Here is a 21,689-nt window from a genome sequence, read left to right on the forward strand (position 1 = left end):
TCCTTCTGGCTGGTGCAAGCCGGGGGCAGGCCCTGGAGGATGGGGGCCCCTGGGAATAACCTCTCAGAAGTAGGAGCTGGGAAGCGCAGTGGTTCACGCCTGTTAATCCCAGCACTTTGGGAGGCCGAGGCAGGTGGATCACTTGAGGTCAGGAGTTTGAGATCAGCCTGGCCAACGTGGTGAAACCCCATTTCTACTAAAAATATGCTGGTGCCTGTGATCCCAGCTACTTGGGAGGCTGAGGCAGGACCATCACTTGAACCTGGGAGGTGGAGGCTGCAGTGAACTGAGATCCTGCCATTGCGCTCCCGCCTGGGGTACAGGGTGAGACTCCGTCTCAAAAAAAAAAAAAGTAGGAACTGAGGAACTGGGGCCAAGAGCCTGTTGTATGAGCAGGTGGGCCTGGGAGCCAGGCCTGGCTCTGCCCTGTGCTCACTGCGAATCTTGACCATTGACATCCCCTGTGACCATTGACATCCTCTCTGTGCGCCTCAGTTCCCTTTTCTTTCCTTTTTTTTTTTTTTTTGAGGCCGAGTCTCACTCTGTTGCCAGGCTGGAATTCAGTGGCATGATCTTGGCTCACTGCAACCTCTGCCTCCCAGGTTCAAGCTGTTCTTCTGCCTCGGCCTCTCTAGTAGCTGGGATTACAGGCATGCACCTCCACACCCAGCTAATTTTTGTATTATTATTTATTTATTTATTTATTTATTTATTTATTTATTTATTTTTTTGAGATGGAGTCTCGCTCTGTCTCCCAGGCTGGAGTGCAGTGGCACGATCTTGGCTCACTGCAAGCTCCGCCTCCCGAGTTCACGCCATTCTCCTGCCTCAGCCAGCCGAGTAGCTGCGACTACAGGCGCCCGCCACCACACCCGGCTGATTTTTTTTTTGTATTTTTAGTAGAGACGAGGTTTCACCGAGTTAGCCAGGATGGTCTCGATCTCCTGACCTCGTGATCCGCCCGTCTCGGCCTCCCAAAGTGCTGGGATTACAGGCGTGAGCCACCGCGCCCGGCCAAGTTTTGTATTATTTAGTAGAGATTTCACTATGTTGGCCAGGCTGGTCTCGATCTCTTGACCTCAGGTGATCCTCCTTCCTCAGCCTCCCAAAGTGCTGGGATTACAGGCATGAGCCACCGTGCCCGGCCCTCAGTTTCCTCATCTAAAACAGAGGATTTGGTAGTGCTGGCCTCTCAGCGGGCTCCTGGGGAGAGTCCAGTGAGAAACTACACATCGACACTCAGGAAGCGCTCGGTGGATGGCAGAGGGGATATTTGGGAACAGGGAGGCAAAGCTGGATTTGACCTTCCCTTTTCCAATTTAGTCACACCCCCCACCCTGATCCTCTAAGACAGCTGGAGAAATGAGCTGTTTCCCTCACTCTCAGCTGGGGGGACTGGAAGTTGGCTGGCTTTGGCCATTTTTTGTTGTTGTTGTTTGTTTTGTTTTGTTTTGTTTGAGATGGAGTCTCACTCTGTCACCCAGGCTGGAGTGCAACGGCACGATCTCGGCTCACTGCAAGCTCCTTGTCCCAGGTTCACACCATTCTCCTGCCTCAGCCTCCCGAGTAGCTAGGACTACAGGCAGGCGCCTGCCACCACGCCCGGCTAATTTTTTTGTATTTTTTTAGTAGAGACGGGGTTTCACCATGTTAGCCAGGATGGTCTCAATCTCCCGACCTCATGATCTGCCCGCCTCGGCCTCCCAAAGTGCTGGGATTACAGGCGTGAGCCACTGCACCTGGCCTGGCTTTGGCCTTTTATTGCTGGGTTCTTCTCTGTACCTACAGCATTCATGTCCTCCAAACCTCTTGGTGTGGGTTAGATTTCCTAAAACCTTTGCTGTTCGACCCCAGGATGCCCAGGGGTCCCGTCTTTATCCACATGCACAGTGTAGGGGAAGTCACTTCCCTCCCAGAGACTCAGTTTCCCCACTTATGGGACATGCGCAGTCTTCCCAGTTGCCTGACGGGGCTGCAGAGGCACAGAGTAGGTCACAGGTGGTCAAGAGGAAGGAGGGTTTTTTGGTCTGTTTGTTTGTTTTGTTTGAGGTGGAGTCTTGCTCTGTCGTCCAGGCTGGAGTGAAGTGGCACCATTTCAGTTCGCTGCAACCTCTGCCTCCCAAGTTCAAGCAATTCTCCTGCCTCAGCCTCCCGAGTAGCTGGTACTACAGGTGCCGACCACCATGCCTGGTTAATTTTTGTATTTTTAGTACAGACATGGTCCTGACCTCAGGTGATCCACCTGCCTCAGCCTCTCAAAGGGCTGGAATTACAGGCGTGGCTCACCGCCCCCCACCCCCAGCCTTGTTATTTTTTTCTTTTTCTTTTTTTTTTTTTTTTGAGATGGAGTCTTGCTCTGTCGCCCAAGGCTGGAGTGCAGTGGCATCATCTCGGCTCACCGCAGCCTCCACCTCCCAGGTTCACGTGATTCTCCTGTCTCAGCCTCATGAGTAGCTGGGACTACAGGTGTGCGCCACTGAGCCCAGCTAATTTTTATATTTTTAGTAGAGATGGGGTTTCAACCTATTGTCCAGGCTGGTCTCGAATTCCTGACCTTATGATCCGCCCGTATCAGCCTCCCCAAGTGCTGGGATTATAGGCATGAGCCACCGTGCCCGGCCATTATTTTTTTCATAGGGACAGGCAACACTTTGTTGCCCAGGCTGGTCTGGAACTTCTGGGCTCAAGTGATCCTCCTGCCTCAGCCTTCCGGCGTGCTGGGATTACAGGACTAAACCATGGCATGGGACTAAAGGAAGGATTTTTTTTTTTTATTTTTATTTTATTTTATTTTTTTTGAGACGGAGTGTGGCTCTGTCATTCAGGCTGGAGTGCAGTGGCGCGATCTCGGCTCACTGCAAGCTCTGCCTCCCGGGTTCTCCTGGGAGAACCATTCTCCTGCCTCAGCCTCCCAAGCAGCTGGGACTACAGGCGCCCGCCACCTCGCCTGGCTACTTTTTTGCATTTTTTTTTAGTAGAGACGGGGTTTCACCGTGTTAGCAAGGATGGTCTCGATCTCCTGACCTCGTGATCCGCCCATCTCGGCCTCCCAAAGTGCTGGGATTACAGGCTTGAGCCACCGCGCCTGGCCCAGGAAGGATTTTTAATGAGGAGTGGCTGTGACCCAGGCTTCGAGGCCAAGACTAGCTCATGCTTTCATCTCAGGTCTGTAGTTACTCGCTGTGATATCCTGAGCTGTTACTTGACCTCTCTCTGCCTTTTTTCCTCATCTGCAGAATCAGGCTCGTCATGCCCACCGGTTAGATGGGGGCATTGATAAGTCCTGTAACTGATGGTGGCTCCTAGGTTCGTGGCACTCACCAGCTCCTCCTGTGGAAGATCCTGGGGCATCAGGGCTGGGTCAGGGGCGGGGCTGGGTGGAGGGAGCAACCTGGAAGGAGCCTGGGGCTCCTCATCTCTGAGCTGCTACTCCCCACCCCCAGCCCTTGTCTCCTTACCAGGGATGCTCCAAAGAGAAACCCCAGGTGTGCGAGCCCTCCCCCAAAGGCTCTGTGGAGAGGCGTGATCGAGATTGGCCATGAGAGCGTTATTGAGAGCGTTATTACTCTCAGCCTTCTCCATTTGGGGCCTGACCTACTTAGTATTACCCTTTTTAATCTTGTCAAAAATTACACAGACAGGGCCCTGTTGCTTGGGCCATGAAGATGAAAGGGGGACAAAACGTGCTCGGGGCTGAGCAGCGAGGGCGTTGCCAAACCCGGTTCTCATTTTCCTTGTGTGCTGATTGGGGACGGCTAGCCTGCGTCTGTGCACACGGAGGCTGGTGTGCGCCTGCTGTGGGCTCCCAGCCTCTCCTCAGGGCGCGCGAGGAACAGGCTAAGCCTGGAGGGAGCCGGGAAAGTGAGGAAGGGCCAAGGTTCCCTCCTGTGGTTCCCTCCTCCTGGCCACCTCTCCTGACCAGCACTGACGCTTACATTCCTCAACCCCCACTTCCATTCTGTCTGGGCATTGCTACTCAGATGCTGGCCTCACCTGCAGCATCCACCCAGCCCTGCACCGTGTCCTCCCTGCTCCCTCTGGCCCAGTCGCAACACCCAGTCACAAACGTGGTCCTCACTCTGCCTGTCCTTCCTGGCCTCATCACCCGCGAACCCCGTGACGTGCCTCTAACCCGTTCTCAAACCCTTATCTCCTCCACCTTGCTGTCTCCTGGACATCATGCATGCCCCACTCCAGCCTGTCACATGCCATCTTGGTCATCACACCAGGAGAATGGGGCGTTTGTGTTTCATTTTTTTTTTTTTTTTGAGACAGTCTTGCTCTGTTGCCCAAGCTGGAGTGCGGTGGCACTATCTCGGCTCACTGCAACTTCTGCCTCTTGGGTTCAAGCGATTTTCCTGCCTCAGCCTCCTAAGTAGCTGGGACTACAGGCACATACCACCATGCCTGGCTAATTTTTTGTATTTTTACTAGAGATGGAGTTTTACCATGTTAGCCAGGATGGTCTTGATCTCCTGACCTCATGATCTGCCTGCCTTGTCCTCGCAAAGTGTTAGGATTACAGGTGTGAGCCACTGTGCCTGGCTTTTTTTTTTGAGACAGAGTCTCTGTCACCCAGGCTGGAGTGCAGTGGTGTGATTTCAGTTCTCTGAGAGGCAGAACCTCTGCCTCCCAGGTTCAAGTGATTCTCATGCCTCAGCCTCCCGAGTAGCTGGGACTATAGGCGCCTACCACCAGACCCAGCTAATTTTTGTATTTTTAGTAGAGACAGGGTTTCTCCATGTTGGCCAGGCTGGTCTCAAAATCCTGACCTCAGGTGATCCACCTGCCTCAGTCTCCCAAAGTCCTGGGAGTGCAGGTATGAGCCACCACACCCGACCTGTTTTATGATTTTTTTTTTTCATCGAGATAACTTCACCATTTTAATATGATTTAATAGTATACCTTGCAGTAACTTTTAGTACCTTCTCAGTGTACCATTTCTGCTAATTCCAGGATATTTTCTTTTTTTCTTTTTTCTTTTTTTTTTTGAGATGGAGTCTTTGCTTCGTTGCTCAGGCTGAAGTACAGTGGTATGATCTCGGCTCACTGCAAGCCCTGCCTCCCAGGTTCACGCCATTCTCCTGCCTCAGCCTCCCCAGTAGCTGGGACTACAGGTGCCCACCATCACGGCGGACTAATTTTTTGTATTTTTAGTAGAGACGGGGTTTCACCATGTTAGCCAGGATGGTCTTGATCTCCTGACCTCCTCATCCGGCCGCCTCGGCCTCCCAAAGTGCTGGGATTACAGTCGTGAGCCACCGCGCCCGGCCCAGGATATTTTCAGCGCTCCACAAAGGAATCCTCTACCTGCTAGGTATCCTCACAGTTCTCTTCCCCGCGCCAAGCCTCAGGCAACCATGGATCCACCTTCTGTCTCCGGATGGGCCTATCCTGGACATTTCATAGAAATGGAATCACACACCGTGTGGCCTTTCATCTCTCACTTCTGTCACCTGAGCATGACGTTCTCAAAGTTCATCCATGCTGTGGCCTGGGTCAGAGCCTGGTTTCCTTCCATGGCCAAGTCATATTCTATTGTTATACCACATTTGTTTATCAGTTAATGGACATTTGGGTTGTTTTCAGAGAATGTATCTTTTAAAAATCTCAATTTTGGCTGGGCGCGGTGGCTCACACCTGTAATCCCAGCACTTTGGGAGGCCGAGGCGGGCGGATCACGAAGTCAGGAGATCAAGACCAACCTGGCTAACATGGTGAAACCCTGTCTCTACTAAAAATACAAAAAAAAAAAAATTAGCCAGGCGTGGTGGCGGGCGCCTGTAGTCCCAGCTACTCGTGAGGCTGAGGCAGGAGAATGGTGTGAACCCAGGAGGCAGAACTTGCAGTGAGTCGAGATCGTGCCACTGCACTCCAGCCTGGGCGACAGAGCGAGACTTTGTCTCAAAAAAAAAAAAAAAAAATCTCGCGGGGTGCGGTAGCTCACACCTGTAATCCCAGAGCTTTGGGAGGTCAAGATGGGAGGATTGCTTAAGCCCAGGAGTTTGAGATCAGCCTGGGCAACATGGTGAAACCCCATCTCTCCAAAAAAAGAAAAAAAAAGACAAAAAAATTAGCCAGGTGTGGTGGGTGTGGTGGCGCAAACCTATAGTTTCAGCTACTCAGGAGGCTGGGGCAGGAGGATCGCCTGAGCCCAGGAAGTTGAGGCTGCAGTGAACCGTGATCGCGCCACTGCACTCCAGCTTGGGTGACAGTGTAAGACTCTGTCTCAAAAACAAAACATCAGTCTCTCTCTCTCTTCTCAAAAAAAGCAGTTATTGAGAAAAGAAGTGACCTGAAATCCTGAAATCACTCGGTCAGGTGTTCCATGCTGGCGAGGCTGGCCTGCGTGCTGCTTGGTGCCTTTGCTGGGAGCTGTGGCAGCACAGCTTGAGTTTGTTGTAACCGCATGGACTTGTCTGTCTCCCCGGTAGACCATGAGCTCCCCAACAGCAGGGACTACGTTTTAGCTGTCTTAGCAGGTGTCCCATGACGTTTGTTGGAGGATCTAGCAGGTGTCCCATGATGGTCCCTGAATGAATGAGTAATGAGGCTGAGGCAGGAGAATTGCTTGAACCTGGGAGGTGGAGGTTGCGGTGGGCCGAGATCGCGCCATTGCACTCCAGCCTGGGCAACAAGAGTGAAATTCCATCTCAAAAAGAAAAAGAAAAAAAAAATCGCCATCTCTGCCGAGTACGGTGGCTCACATCTGTAATCCCAGCACTTTGGGAGGCCAAGGCGGGCGGATCACAAGGTCAAGAGATCGAGATCATCCTGGTAAACATGGTGAAACCCCGTCTGTACTAAAAATACGAAAAATACACCTGGTGCTCATACATTTTCCTCCCGCAAACATGAGCCACCCACGGCCTAAGTCTTCATCTTCCTTTTCACCACCTCCACCACCTTCTCTGTGCCCCATATGGGTTTATGTCTGCTGCTTCCGGTTCCCAGGGGGACCTTTACTGGTGCCGTTCCTGTTCTCTGGAACGCGGCTAGCTCCTACCCCTTCCCATGCTTCTGACAACTCCTCTGTGAAAATGTGACATCCTCCAAGGGGCCTCCCCGACCACCCAATGCTAAATGCTCTCCTCTCTTTTCTCTCTCTCTCTCTCTTTTTTTTTTTTTTGAGAGGGAGTCTTACTCTGTCATCCAGGCAGGAGTGTAGTGGTGTGATCTCGGCTCACTCCAACCTCCGCTTCCTGGGTTCAAGCAATTCTCTGCCTCAACCTCCCGAGTAGCTGGGATTACAGGCGCCCGCCACCACACCTGGCTAACGTTTTTTGTATTTTTAGTACAGACAGGGTTTCAGCATCTTGGCCAGGCAGGTCTTAAACTCCTGACCTCATGATCCACCTACCTCAGCCTCCCAAAGTGCTAGGATTATAGGCGTGAACCACCGCGCCCGGGTTCTCTCTCTTTTAGAAACAGGGTCTTGCTCTGTCATTCAATCTGGAGTGCAGTGGTGTGATCACAGCTCACTGCAACCTCTGCCTCCTGGGCTCAAGCGATCCTCCCATCTCGACCACCTAAGCAGCTGGGACCTCAGGCCCCCGCCACCACAACTCGCTAATATGTGCACCTTTTGTAGAGAGGGGGTTTCACCATGTTACCCAGGGTGGTCTTGAACTCCTGGGCTCAAATGATCCTTCTGCCTTGGCTCCCATAGTGCTGGGATTACAGCCGTGAGCCACCAGCCCTCCTCCTCCTCTCTGAATCCTCACAACCATACGCCCGTGTTTTCTTCCTGCCTGTCACCACGATTTGGAATTGTCTGTGTTTAAATGGCAATGTTCAGGGTCTCCCGCTAGAAAATCAGCTCCCAGGGGCAGGGGAGCATACCACGGTCACTTCTATATTCTTGATGCCCCCGGCCCAGTGCCCGACACTCATGACTGCTCAGCAGACTTTGGCTGAGTGTGTGACCCGGTCATGTGCCTGGCACACAGGAAGCATCAGTAGGTGTTTGTGATTTCTGTGGCTGTCACTGCCTGAGCAGGCATTTTGAGTGTAGGAGAAATAGCAGTGCCTGGATGGTAGAAGCCCAGAGGTCTTGTCCTAGTTTGGCTTCCTCCTCATGATAATTGAATGACTTAAAAAAAAAAAAAAAAAGCAACCATTTCTTTTCTTTATTTTTTTGAGACAGAGTCTCGCTCTGTCGTCCAGGCTGGAGTGCAGTGGTGTGATGTCGGCTCACTGCAGGCTCCGCCTCCCAGGTTCACGCCGTTCTCCTGCCTCAGCCTCCCGAGTAGCTGGGACTACAGGCGCCCGCCACCACGCCTGGCTAATTTTTTGTATTTTGTAATAGAGACGGAGTTTCACCGTGTTAGCCAGCATGGTCTCGATCTCCTGACCTCGTGATCGGCTCGCCTCGGCCTCCCAAAGTGCTGAGATTACAGGTGTGAGCCACCGCGCCCGGCCCATTTCTTTTCTTTCTTTATTTTTCTGAGACAGAGTCTCACTGTTGCCCAGGCTGGAGCGCAATGGTGCGATCTCGGCTCACTGCAACCTCCACCTCGCCGGTTCAAGTGATTCTCCTGCCTCAGCCTCCTGATAGCTGGGATTATAGGCACCTGCCACCACACCGAGCTAATTTTTGTATTTTTAGTAGAGATGGGGTTTTGCCACGTTGGCCAGGCTGGTCTTGAACACCTGACCTCAGGTGATCTGCCTGCTGCAGCCTCCCAAAGTGCTGGGATTACAGGCGTGAGCCTCCGCGCCTGGACAAGGCAACCATTTCTGAACCTCTTGACATGGTTTGGTCACTGCCCTAGGTGTTCTACCTCCCACTTCCATGCTTTCCTGGTCATAGGCCTCTGAGGTCAAAACTGAGCCATCCCCATTGCCCAGATGTGGTCACTGAGGCACAGAGAGGTTGAAGTTACTTGCCCCAGGTTTAACCCTGAAGCCCATGGCCCAACCCCAGTGCCCACCATACACGAATCCACTTCACTCTCCTGCCTTCGTTCTCCGGCCCTTCTGGGCCTCAGTTTCCCCGTTTGTAAAGCCAGAAGACAACACCCCTGACATTCAGGATCCCGTGTGCGGTTGCTGTCCTCTGGGTCACAGTCTTGATGGGGAAATCCGCCCAAGACTGGCGGTGACGCGCAGTCTCTGCCCCGACTCCCACAGCCGGTGAGCTCTTCCGACAGCGAGGCCCCTGAGGCCAACCCCGCCGGCGGCAGTGAGGCTGACGAGGACGACGAGGACCGGGGAGTCATGGCCGTCACAGCGGTGACTGCCACAGCTGCCAGCGACAGGATGGAGAGCGACTCGGACTCAGACAAGAGTAGCGACAACAGTGGCCTGAAGAGGAAGACGCCTGCGCTAAAGGTAGGGGAGGACCAAGGCGGGCTGGCCCTTCATCTCCTCGCCCTGATGTCTCTCCTGGCAGCTTGCTGTCCCTCCCCTGCCTTTTTTTTTTTTTTTTTTTTGAGACAAGGTCTTACTCTGTCACCTAGGCTGGAGTGCAGTGGCGTGATCTCGGCTCACTGCAACCTCCGCCTCCCAGGTTCAAGCAATTCTTCTGCCTCAGCCTCCCTAGTCGCTGGGATTACAGGCACCCGCCACTGCGCCGGGCTAAGTTTTGTATTTTTAGTAAAGATGGGGTTTCACCAGGTTGCCCAAGTTGGTCTTGAACTCCTGACCTGAGGTGATTTGCCCACGTTATTCTCTCAAAGTGCTGGGATTACAGTCTTGAGCTGCTGCACTTGGCCGCCTTTTTATTTTTTTGAGACACAGTTGCCTCTGTCACCCAGGCGGGATTGCAGTGGCGCACAATCTTGGCTCTCACGGCAACCTCCGCCACCTGGGTTCCAGCGATTACCCTGCGTGAGCCTCCCCAGTAGCTGGGAATATGGGCACCCACCATCATACCACACCCGGCTAAATTTTTTTTTTTTTTTTTTTTTTGAGACAGAGTCTCGTTCTCTTCCCAGGCTGGAGTGTAGTGGCATGATCTCAGCTCACTACAACCTCCACCTCCTGGGTTCAAGAGATTCCCCTGCCTCAGCCTCCCAAGTAGCTAAGATTACAGGCGTCCACCAGCACGCCTGGCTAATTTTTGTATTTTAATAGAGACAGAGTTTCAGCATGTTGGCGAGGCTGGTCTTGATCTCCTGACCTCGTGATCCACCCACTTCGGCCTTCCTGTGCTGGGATTACAGGCGTGAGCCATGGTGCCTGGCCTGGCCCCTTTCTTTAATATAACTGTTTTTCAGTATGCATTAAACAAAAATTGAGTTATAGTCCATATACCATGAGGTTCATCCTTCCTGAGTATACACCTCAGTGGTTTTTAGTGTGTTCACGGAATTGTGCAGCCATTACTATTATTCCAGGAGATTTCCATCACCCCAGAAAGAAAACTGGTCTTCCATCAGCTGTCACTCCACAGCCCCTCCTCTGGCCCCAGGCACCCACGCATCCCCTTCCTGCCTCTGTGGAGGGGCCTGTCCTAGACATTTCATAGAAATGGGATGACACACTGCATGGCCTTTGTGTCTGCCTTCCTTCGCCAAGTTTGACGTCCTCAGGGTGCATCCGTGCTGCGGCCTGGGTCAGCTCCATTCATTTTATTTATTTATATATTTTGAGACGGAGTCTAGTTCTGTCGCCCAGGCTGGAGTGCAGTGGCATGATCTCTGCTCACTGCATCCTCCACCTCCCGGGTTCAAGCAGTTCTTTTGCCTCAGCCTCCCGAAGAGCTGGGATTACAGGGGCCTGCTACCACGCCCGGCTAATTTTGTATTTTTAGTAGAGATGGAGTTTCTCCATGTTGGCCAGGCTGGTCTCGAACTCCTGACCTCCTAATCAGCCCGCCTCGGCCTCCCAGAGTGCTGGAGTTATAGGCATGAACCACCACGCCCGGCCGCCTCCCTTCCTTTTCCTGGCTGGGTCAGATTCCAGTGTGTGGAGGGAACACGGTGTGTTGATCCACCTGTCACTGGCCATTTGGGTGGTTTCCACTTTTGGGCCGTTCCAGATCAGGCTGCCGTGAACGTTTCTTGACAGGGTTTTGTGCAGATGTGTGTTTTCCATTCTCCTGGGTATAGTCTCTGTCCTGCCTTTTGACCACTTCTTATTTGGGTGTAGAAAGATTCTAGCAGCAAATTATTTTGATAGAGTAACGTGTATTTTGCATTATTTTTTGATTCTAAAGTGATAAGCCATATTTATAGTAGATAACTTGGAAAATGCAAAAAACATAGAGAAGCTTGAAAAAAATACCTGTAGTATATGAGGGGTTTCTTTTTTTTTTTGAGACGGAGTCTTGCTCTGTAGCCCGGGCTGGAGTGCAGTGGCCGGATCTCAGCTCACTGCAAGCTCCGCCTCCCGGGTTTACGCCATTCTCCTGCCTCAGCCTCCGGAGTAGCTGGGACTACAGGCGCCGCCACCTCGCCCGGCTAGTTTTTTGTATTTTTAGTAGAGACGGGGTTTCACGGTGTTAGCCAGGATGGTCTCGATCTCCTGACCTCGTGATCCGCCCGTCTCGGCCTCCCAAAGTGCTGGGATTACAGGCTTGAGCCACCGCGCCCGGCCTATGAGGGGTTTCTGAGCCAAGCAAGGATTATTTCTTTTTTTTCTTTCTTTTTTAGGGGGGGTGGGGGGTGGGGATGGAGTTTCACTCTTGTTGCCCAGGCTGGAGTGCAATGGTGCGATCTCGGCTCACCGCAACCTCCACCTCCCAGGTTCAAGCAATTCTCCTGCCTCGGCCTCCTGAGTAGCTGGGATTACAGGCATGCGCCACCACACCTGGCTAATTTTGTATTTTCTTTTTCTTTTTTTTTTTTTTGAGACGGAGTCTCGCTCTGTCGCCCAGGCTGGAGTGCAGTGGCGCGATCCCGGCTCACTGCAAGCTCTGCCTCCTGGGTTCACGCCATTCTCCTGCCTCAGCCTCCCGAGTAGCTGGGACTACAGGCACCCACCACCATGCCCAGCTAATTTTTTGTATTTTTAGTAGAGACGGGGTTTTACTGTGTGAGCCGGGATGGTCTCGATCTCCTGACTTCGTGATCTGCCCGCCTCGGCCTCCCAAAGTGCTGGGATTACAGGCGTGAGCCACCGCGCCCGGCCCTAATTTTGTATTTTCAGTAGAGATGGGGTTTCTCCATGTTGGTCAGGCTGTTCTCAAACTCCCGACCTCAGGTGATCTGCCCGCCTCGGCCTCCCAAATTGCTGGAATTACAGGCATGAGGCACCGCGCCCAGCCAAAATTAGCCATTTTTAAGTGCACTGTTTGGCAGTGTTAAGCACATTCACGTGGTTGTGCAATCATCACCACCATCATCTCCAGAACTTTCTCGTCTTCCCAAGCTGAAATGCTGTCCCATGAAACACTCACTCCCACCCCGCTCCACAGCCCTGGTGTCCCCACCCTACTTTCTGTCTCTGTGAATCTGATGGCCCTAGGGACCTCCTATAAGGTCTTTTTGTGACTGGCTCCTTTCACCAGGCATAATGTCCTTGAGGTTCAGGATCCCTGGCTTTGATAGGTTCTCACAGGGTTGCTGGCCCTCCATAGAGATCCAGAGCTCAGCTCTCGCGGGTGGTGGGCAGTCAGCGGGAGGCTTCCTGCCAGGAGCCCGGCCTGCCCGTCGCTGAGCATTCAGGCGGTTCCCTTTCCAGATGTCGGTCTCAAAACGAGCCCGAAAGGCCTCCAGCGACCTGGATCAGGCCAGCGTGTCCCCGTCCGAAGAGGAGAACTCGGAAAGCTCATCTGAGTCGGAGAAGACCAGCGACCAGGTGGGCTGGTGGCTCCTTGGGAGGACAGGGAAGCACGGTGGCTGCCAGTGGGCCCCAGTTCAGCTCACTTCTGTCCCCCAGGACTTCACACCTGAGAAGAAAGCAGTGGTCCGGGCGCCGCGGAGGGGCCCCCTGGGGGGACGGAAAAAAAAGGTAGCGTGCATTTGACTTTGTTTCCCATGCCCACTCCTGGGGCACCTCTGCGGTCTCTGGCACTGTCCCCAGGACAGGAGTGGGCCATTTCTGGAGGGGGTGGGACCCAGGCCGCAGGGAACCCCAGGGGACCGCGTCTGCCCTGAGCATGGCACCTCGCTATGGCCACGCTGCCTCCAGGAGCCCACTGTCCGGTTTGGAAAGGGGCATTCTGGGATGCTGGCATCAGAAGGGAGGGAAGCAGTCCTGAGGTGCCTGTGTGAGAGTGAGACAGCGAGAGAACGAGAGAGTGAGAGGGAGAGAGAAGAGGGGAGACAGAGCGAGAGGGAGAGAAGAAAGAGAGGTGTGTGCCGGTGCATGTGTGAGCATATTGTGTGTCTCTGTGCACGCGTGTCCATGTGCGTGTGTGTGTGTGTACTTGTGTGCATGCATGTTTGTGACCATGTACGTGTGTGTGCAGTGTGTGTGGAGGCTGTGCATGTGTGATGTGTGTGTTGTGTGTGCACCTGTCGTGCCTTTTCTGGTGCCTGTGTCCCTGTGCCTGTGTGTGTGTGTGCTGTGCCTCTCCTCTGTGTGTTGTGCCTGTGTTCCAATGTGAGTATATGTGATGCCTGTGTGTGTGCGTGTGTGTCCCTGTGTGCATAGTGTGTTCGTGTGTCTGTATGTGTCCATGTGTATGTCCTTGTGTATGTCCTGTGTTGCATTATGTTTTGCTGTATGTGTATGGTGTTTGTTTGTATCTGTGTGTTGTGTCTGGTGTGTCCGTGTGTGTGGTGTGTGTGTGGTACATGTGTTGTGTGTATGTTTTTTTTTGTGTGTTGTCTGTGTGGTGTATCTGGTGTATATGTCTGTGTTGTGTGTGTATGATGTGGTGTGTTATCTGTGTGGTATGTGTGTGGTCTGTGTGTTGTGTGTTAGGTGTGTGTGTGTCTGGTGTGTCTGGTGTGTTATGTGTTATCTGGTGTGTGGGGGGTATGTGTGTCTTTGTGGTGTGTGTGATGTGTGTGTGTTGTTATCTGTGTGTGTGGTGTGTGTATCCGTATGTGTTGTCTGTGTTGTCTGTGGTCTATGTGTGGTGTATGTGTATGGTGTGTGTGTGTGCTGTGTGTGTGGTGTGTGTATAGTATGTGTGTTATGCGTGTGTGGTCTGTGTGTGTGGTGTCTGTGTTGTGTGTGGTGTGTGTATGGTATGTGTGTTTTCTGTGTGTGGCGTATGTGTCTGTGTGGTGTATGTTGTGTGTTATCTCTGTGTGTGTGGTGTGTATGTTGTCTGTGTTGTGTGTGGTGTGCGTGGTGTGTCGTGTGTGGTGTCTGTGGTGTGTGTGTTGTCTGTGTGGTATGTGTATCTGTGGGTGTGTGATGTGTGTCTGTGGGTGTGTGGTGTCTGGTATGTGTGGTGTGTGGGTGTGTGTCTGTGGGTGTGTGGTGTCTGGTATGTGTGGTGTGTGGGTGTGTGTCTGTGGGTGTGTGGTGTCTGGTATGTGTGGTGTGTGGGTGTGTGTCTGTGGGTGTGTGGTGTGTGTGTGATGTGTGTGTTGTCTGTGTGGTGTGTGTGTGTTGTCTGTGTGTGGTGTGTGTGGTATGTGTGTGGTGTGTTGTCTGTGGGGTGTGTTGTGTGTGGTTTATGTGTGTGTCTGTGGGTGTGTGGTGTGTCTGGTGTGTGGTGTATCTGTGTGGTGTGTGTGGTATGTTGTCTGTGGTGTATGTGTTATCTGTGTGGTGTGTGTGTATCTGTGTGGTGTGTGTGGTGTCTGTGTAGTGTGTCTGTGTGTGGTGTGTGTGTTAATCTGTGTGGTGTGTATGTTATCTGTGTGGTGTTGTGTCTGTGTGGTGGTGTGGTGTCTGTGTGTGTGGTGTGTTATCTGTGTGGTGTGTGTGGTGTCTGTATGTGGTGTGTGTGTTATCTGTGTGGTGTGTATCTGTGTGGTGTGTGGTGTCTGTGTGTGTGGTGTGTGTGTTATCTGGTATCTGGTGTGTGTGGTGTCTGTGTGTGTGGTGTGTTGTGTGTTATCTGTGTGGTGTTGTGGTGTCTGTGTGTGTGGTGTGTGTGTTATCTGTGGTGTGTGTGGTATCTGGTGTGTGTGGTGTCTGTGTGTGGTGTGTGTGTTATCTGTGGTGTGTATGGTATCTGTGTAGTGTGGTGGTGTGTAGTGTGGTGGTGTGTGTGTGGTTGTGTGGTGTATGTGTGTTATCTGTGGTGTGTGTGGTGTCTGTGTGGTGTGTGTTGTGTGGTGTGTGTGGTGTCTGTGGTGTGTGTGGTATCTGTGGTGTCTGTGTGGTGTTGTGTCTGTGTGTGTGGTTGTGTGGTGTCTGTGTGTGGTGTGTGTGTTATCTGTGGTGTGTGTGGTATCTGTGTAGTGTGGTGGTGTGTGTGTGGTGTCTGTGTGTGTGGTTGTGTGGTGTCTGTGTGTGGTGTGTGTGTTATCTGTGGTGTGTGTGGTATCTGTGTAGTGTGGTGGTGTGTGTGTGGTGTGTGTGTTATCTGTGGTGTGTGTGGTATCTGTGTAGTGTGGTGGTGTGTGTGTGGTGTCTGTGTGTGTGGTTGTGTGGTGTCTGTGGTGTGTGTGTTATCTGTGGTGTGTGTGGTATCTGTGTAGTGTGGTGGTGTGTGTGTGGTGGTGTGTGTGTGGTGGTGTGTCTGTGTGTGGCATGCGTGTTTGGCAGGGTACTCAGGGGTGGAGGCGGTAGAGCAGAGCAGCTTGTGTGGCGTGGCCTCCACGCAGGATTTTGCACAGAGAAGTTCCCCCGGGGTTCTGATCTACCCCGGTTCACTGAGGAAGATGAGGTGAAAGGCCAGCAGCTGCCCGCGTGCCCAGGGCCGCCTGGGATCCCGGTTTCCACTTGGGGCGGAGGTGGGTTTTGTGGGTCGGAGGGGTTCGGAGCCGGGGCCTGCAGAGCCTGGCGGCTGCCGGGGTGCAGGAGCCTCCTCTGGCCTGGGGCGCCCCGCTTCTCACGGGGGGCTTCCTGATGCTCACGCCTGTCCCTGCTTCTCCCCAGAAGGCGCCGTCAGCCTCCGACTCCGACTCCAAGGCAGATTCGGACGGGGCCAAGCCTGAGACGGTGGCCGTGGCGCGGTCGGCGACCTCCTCCTCGTCTTCCTCCTCCTCCTCCGACTCCGACGTGTCTGTGAAGAAGCCTCCGAGGGGCAGGAAGCCAGGTAGGGTCCTGGTGCTCGCAGCCTCTTGGCTGGCCCGTGCCGGGGCGCTCCCGGGCAGTCCCCTGGTCACCTTGGAGCCCTGGAAGGGAAGGTCACCGCCGCCTCCTCTTGCTGTAGCCGAGAAGCCTCCCCCGAAGCCGCGAGGGCGGAAACCGAAGCCTGAACGACCTCCGTCCAGCTCCAGCAGTGACAGGTGGGTGCTGGGGCTGGGGTCCCCCTGGCGGCGCCTCCATCGGCTGAGGGGCAGGGCGGGCTCCCGAGGGAGGAACGGAGGTCCCCAACCGCGCCCTCCGCCTCCAGTGACAGCGACGAGGTGGACCGCATCAGTGAGTGGAAGCGGCGGGACGAGGCGCGGAGGCGCGAGCTGGAGGCCCGGCGGCGGCGCGAGCAGGAGGAGGAGCTGCGGCGCCTGCGGGAGCAGGAGAAGGAGGAGAAGGAGCGGAGGCGCGAGCGGGCCGAGCGCGGGGAGGCTGAGCGGGGCAGCGGCGGCAGCAGCGGGGACGAGCTCAGGGAGGACGATGAGCCCGTCAAGAAGCGAGGACGGAAGGGCCGGGGCCGGGGTCCCCCGTCCTCCTCTGACTCTGAGCCCGAGGCCGAGCTGGAGAGAGAGGTGAGCCGGGAGGGCGCCCGGAGTCCCTGCATTCACACGTTCATCGAGCATCTACTAGGTACGAGGCAGCGTCCCCGGTTCCGGGACACAGCAGGAAAGCAGTGTGTGGGCCCAGAAACGCCTGCCTTGAGGGGTTCACGGGAGTGAGGGTCCTGGGCATGGTGGCTCAGGCCTGTTATCTCAGCACTTTGGGCAGTTGAGGTGGGACGATTACTTCAGCCTAGTTCAAGACCAGCCTGGGCAAGATAACGAGACCCCGTCTATATAAAATCCTTTAAAAATTAGCTGGGCCGGGCGCGGTGGCTCACGCCTGTAATCCCAACAGTTTGGGAGGCCGAAACGGGCGGATCACGAGGTCAGGAGATTGAGACCATCCTGGCTAACATGGTGAAAGTCCGTCTCTACTAAAAAATACAAAAACCTAGCCGGGCGAGGTGGCGGGCACCTGTAGTCCCAGCTTTTCGGGAGGCTGAGGCAGGAGAATGGCATGAACCCGGGAGTGGAGCTTGCAGTGAGCTGAGATCCAGCCACTGCACTCCAGCCTGGGTGACAGAGCAAGACTCCATCTCAAAAAAAAAAAAAAAAATAGCTGGGCATGGTAGTGTGCGCCTGTAGTCCCAGCTGCTCAGGAGGCTGAGGTGGGAGGATTGCTTGAGTCCAGGAGTTGGAGGCTACAGTGAGCTGTCATCAATCCACTGCACTCCAGCCTGGGCGACAGAGCAAGACCCTGTCTCAAAACGAGGGAGGAGCTGTACAGATGATGACATCAGGGTAGTGCGTGCTGTCCGGAGTATTTGCTGCTAAGGAGAAGGGTAAACTGTGGTGTAAGGGGTTTCTCTTAAATAGGGTGGACCCCGAAGGTGTGAGTAGACTCCAAAGGCTTGCGTTTGAGTTTAAGGCTCCGAATGGGCCAGGCGCGGTGGCTCACGCCTGTAATCCTAGCACTTTGGGAGGCCAAGGCAGGCAGATCACGAGGTCAGGAGATCAACCAGCCTGGTTAACATGGTGAAACCCCATGTCTACTGAAAATACAAAAAAAATAGCCAGGCGTGGTGGCAGGCGCCTGTAGTCCCAGCTACTTGGGAGGCTAAGGCAGGAGAATGGCGTAAACCCGGGAGGCAGAGGTTGCAGTGAGTCAAGATTGTGCCACTGCACTCCAGCCTGGGTGACAGAGCGAGACTCTGTCTTTTTTTTTTTTTTTTTTTTTTTTTTTTTTTGAGACGGAGTCTAGCTCTGTTGCCCAGGCTGGAGTGCAGTGGCCGGATCTCAGCTCACTGCAAGCCCCGCCTCCCGGGTTCACGCCATTCTCCTGCCTCAGCCTCCCGAGTAGCTGCGAGTACAGGCGCCCGCCACCTCGCCCGGCTAATTTTTTTGTATTTTAGTAGAGACGGGGTTTCACCATGTTAGCCAGGATGGTCTCGATCTCCTGAACTCGTGATCTGCCCGTCTCGGCCTCCCAAAGTGCTGGGATTACAGGCTTGAGCCACCGCGCCTGGCCGACTCTGTCTTAAAAAAAAAAAAAAAAAAAAAGACTCCGATTGAAGGGAGGGGATCTATGAAGACTCCTGGGAGGGGACACATTCTAGGCAGGAGAAGCAGCTCACACAGAAGCCCAGAGGGCTGCTCCTGGTGTGCTGGAGGAACAGCGAGGCGGCCTCTGCGGCTGGAGCAGAGGGAGGAGGGGAGAGAGGGAAAAGGGGAGGGCGGGGAGGAGGGGAGGGGACAGGGCAGGCCGGACACGGCCTCGTGGGCTGCAGGGAGGATTTGGGCTTTGACCCTGAGGGAGGTGGGAGCCACGGAGGGCACTGGACAGGGGAGGGACAGGCCCTCACTCGGGTGCTCTCGGGTGCCCTCTGGCTGCCGCTGGGTGCAGCTTGCAGGTGAGCGTGGGAGCAGGTAGGAGGCCTCCTAGAGTGGTGACTGTTGGGCCTCTACCTGTATCACGTGTGGGGCTGCGGGCCCTATCACGCCCTCTACCCTCGTGGAGATTCAGGCAGTGTGGCCTGAATCCAGAGAGTCTGACCTAGACTGAGCCCTGGACCCCACGTGTCTCTCGGCCAGGCCTGCCTTCTTTGGGGAAAGCAGGAACAACGCCGTGTTCTCTCTGTCACTCCCTTTGTCACAGAAAGGGCACGGAACTCCTGGTGCAGGAGGCGCTCCAGCCACAGCCCAGGACTGCTGGGCAGGAAGAGTGCAGGGGGCTGCTCCTCTGCTGGGTGGGCCTGGGCTCCAAGAACTCCACGATCCACTCAGGACCGGACACCAGGTCCTCCCTCCCCTCCCATCCTGCCCCAGCACCTTCAAACAGTGTGGAGGGCAGCAGAAAGGGTCCAGCTGCGTCCCCTAGTAGTGGGATGGGCTAGGGGTCTGGGTAATCCCCTTTCCACTGCTCCAACGCGCCCTTCCTGACTGCTGTAGGCCAAGAAATCAGCGAAGAAGCTGCAGTCCCCAAGCACAGAGCCCGCCAGGAAACCTGGCCAGAAGGAGAAGAGAGCACGGCCCGAGGAGAAACCACAAGCCAAGTGAGCCCTGCTCCGCCCCCTCCACACCCCGGGGACCCTGCCCGCTGCATCACCCCGCAACCCTCACCCCTTCCAGGGGCAGCCCCAGCTCTGAGCTCAGCCTTGGAGCCAGACCCAGTAGAAGTTCCTGGTCCTTGGGTTGTATGGGCTGCGTAGGAATCGCTGCTGCGGGAGCGGGATCTTTTCCCAGCCCAGGGGCCTCCCCCGAGGTGATCCCGCCCCCAGAGACACTGGGCCACGTCCAGGGACATCTGTGGTTGTCATGACTGGGGGGTGCTTTGGGAATGGAGCGAGTGGAGGCCGGGGACACTGCTGAGCGCCCTGTAGGGCCCAGAACGACCCATCCCAGAGAACAGTCCATCCCCAGTGTCTACAGAGCAGAGGAGGAGGGAGAAACTGCACCCCGGCCTAGGGGCTTGCATCTTGGTTCCCCTATGGTGGGGAGACAGCCCATCTCCCAGCTCGGTTTCTTTTTTCTTTTTTTTGAGACGGAGTCTCGCTCTTTCTCATAGGCTAGAGTGCAGTGGCGCGACCTCGGCTCACTGCAACCTCTGCCTCCTGGGTTCAGGCGATTCTCCGGCCTCAGCCTCCCGAGTAACTGGGATTACAGGCACCTGCCACCATTCCCAGCTAATTTTTCTATTTTTAGTAGACACGAGGTTTCACCATGTTGGCCAGGCTGGTCTCAACTTCTTAACGTTGTGATCCGCCCTTCTCAGCCTTCCAAAGTGCTGGGATTGCAAGCATGAATCACCGCACCCAGCCCTAGCCCACTTTCTTTTCTTTTTGTCTTTGAGATGGAGTCTTGCTCTGCCAGGCTGGAGTGCAGTGGCGCGATCTCGGCTCACTGCAACCTCCGCCTCCCGGGTTCAAGCGATTCTCCTGCCTCAGCCCCCCAAGTAGCTGGGACTACAGGCGCATGCCGCCATGCCCGGTTAATTTTTTGTATTTGTAGTCGAGACGGGGTTTCACCGTGTTAGCCAGGATGGTCTCCAGATCCTGACCTCGTGATCCACCTACCTCGGCCTCCCAAAGTGCTGGGATTCCAGGCGTGAGCCACCGCGCCCGGTTCCCCAGCCCACTTTCTAAATGGCATCTGGCCTCGGGTGGGCAAACCTGCCCATGAGGACTTGGCATGAGGGTATGGCAGTGACAGGGTGCAGAGCGGCACGCAGCACCAAGCCTCAGCAATGGGCCTCCCCTCCTGCATGCGTGTCACCCTTGAGGGCCTTTTCCTAGCTCACTGACTCGGGTAGAAAAAGCCAGCCCTTGGCTACGTGAACGAGGAAAAGAATCCCGGGATTTCTTAAGAACCCAGGGAAAGGCTTGTATCTTTGGTCAGCTCGAGCCTGCGTCCGCCCTGGTCTGCCCTAGGCCTAGGCCATGGCAGGGCCTCCCCGTCTCCCATTTCCTGGCTTAGCTCTCAGGGCCTCCCAAGGTTTCCTTTGCAGCGGATTTGGGTCCACCCCCTCGGGTGCTAGCCCCTCAGTGGCAGAGCGCCGGTGGCGGGGCCTGACTAAGGGGAGCGCTTCTCCACAGGCCCGTGAAGGTGGAGCGGACCCGGAAGCGGTCCGAGGGCTTCTCGATGGACAGGAAGGTAGAGAAGAAGAAAGGTGAGGCCTGGCTGCCCAGCACTGCCCACACTGAGTTCGATGAGGGGAACGGGGACAGCCATCGCGTGGCCGGCCTGTCTTGCCTATCCCTAGAGAGGATGCTCAGCACATCGGGGGTGCCTGCATGGTTGGGGGCTGAGCCTGCAGACCTGGGGCCCCCATTTCAACTCCTCCAGAGGCTCTCAGTCTCCTGTCCCCGAGCAGCTGGCCCCCCGTGACCCTGCCTGGGCCCATGCGGTGCTCTCTCCCCCGCCCAGAGCCCTCCGTGGAGGAGAAGCTGCAGAAGCTGCACAGTGAGATCAAGTTCGCCCTCAAGGTCGACAGCCCGGTAGGACCCTCGGGGCCCCTGAGCCAAGCAGTTCCCACTGCCACCTCCCCGCGGGGCTCCCTTAGAAGTCTGGGGAAACTGAGACAGCCGGGGTCCTGCGGGTGGGTGGGCCGGGAGTCTGTTCCAGTTGGTAGTGAGCGTATGGGGTCTCCTGGCCCAGGGCCCTGGGGGAGCCGGTCCTGACATGCAGCACCCAGTGTTCCCGGCAGGTGGTTCGTGGAGGCCCCCAGGACCAACGCCCACGCACCTGGGACCCCAAGTATCTGCCTGTCCCTGGAGTTCCGCGTCAGCCGGACAGGGGCTTGGGGGTGGGGCTGTTCTGCAGATTCCGCCCCCCTCAGGGAGAGCCCAGGATGTACTCCTCCGCCCGTTGGGGCCCTGGGACCCCTGGGGACCCCTCGGCCAGGCCGTCCCCCTCACTCCCACCCCACCCTGCAGGACGTGAAGAGGTGCCTGAATGCCCTAGAGGAGCTGGGCACCCTGCAGGTGACCTCTCAGATCCTCCAGAAGAACACAGACGTGGTGGCCACCTTGAAAAAGGTATGGCGGGAACCAGAGGTGC

At 55.2% G+C, this 21,689-nt stretch overlaps 1 protein-coding gene across 3 annotated transcripts in view; it reads left to right on the top strand.

Annotated features, from left to right (window-relative positions):
* The window catches only part of HDGFL2 (HDGF like 2), a 36,512-nt gene that overhangs the window by 10,416 nt on the left and 4,407 nt on the right, over window positions 1-21,689 (top strand). For 2 of the 3 annotated variants that reach the window (XM_071086044.1, XM_071086046.1), the window contains exons 4-13: window positions 9,133-9,333; window positions 12,628-12,744; window positions 12,826-12,897; window positions 15,895-16,054; window positions 16,172-16,247; window positions 16,355-16,664; window positions 19,083-19,186; window positions 20,726-20,799; window positions 21,057-21,127; window positions 21,566-21,667. In XM_071086044.1, the coding sequence (XP_070942145.1) occupies window positions 9,133-9,333; window positions 12,628-12,744; window positions 12,826-12,897; window positions 15,895-16,054; window positions 16,172-16,247; window positions 16,355-16,664; window positions 19,083-19,186; window positions 20,726-20,799; window positions 21,057-21,127; window positions 21,566-21,667 (1,287 nt within the window). The remainder of the gene's footprint in view (window positions 1-9,132; window positions 9,334-12,627; window positions 12,745-12,825; window positions 12,898-15,894; window positions 16,055-16,171; window positions 16,248-16,354; window positions 16,665-19,082; window positions 19,187-20,725; window positions 20,800-21,056; window positions 21,128-21,565; window positions 21,668-21,689) is intronic. The other variant, XM_071086045.1, reaches the window with a different exon arrangement.

The sequence above is a fragment of the Macaca nemestrina genome, chromosome 20 (genome assembly GCF_043159975.1).
Source record: "Macaca nemestrina isolate mMacNem1 chromosome 20, mMacNem.hap1, whole genome shotgun sequence".
Classification (NCBI taxonomy): domain Eukaryota; kingdom Metazoa; phylum Chordata; class Mammalia; order Primates; family Cercopithecidae; genus Macaca; species Macaca nemestrina.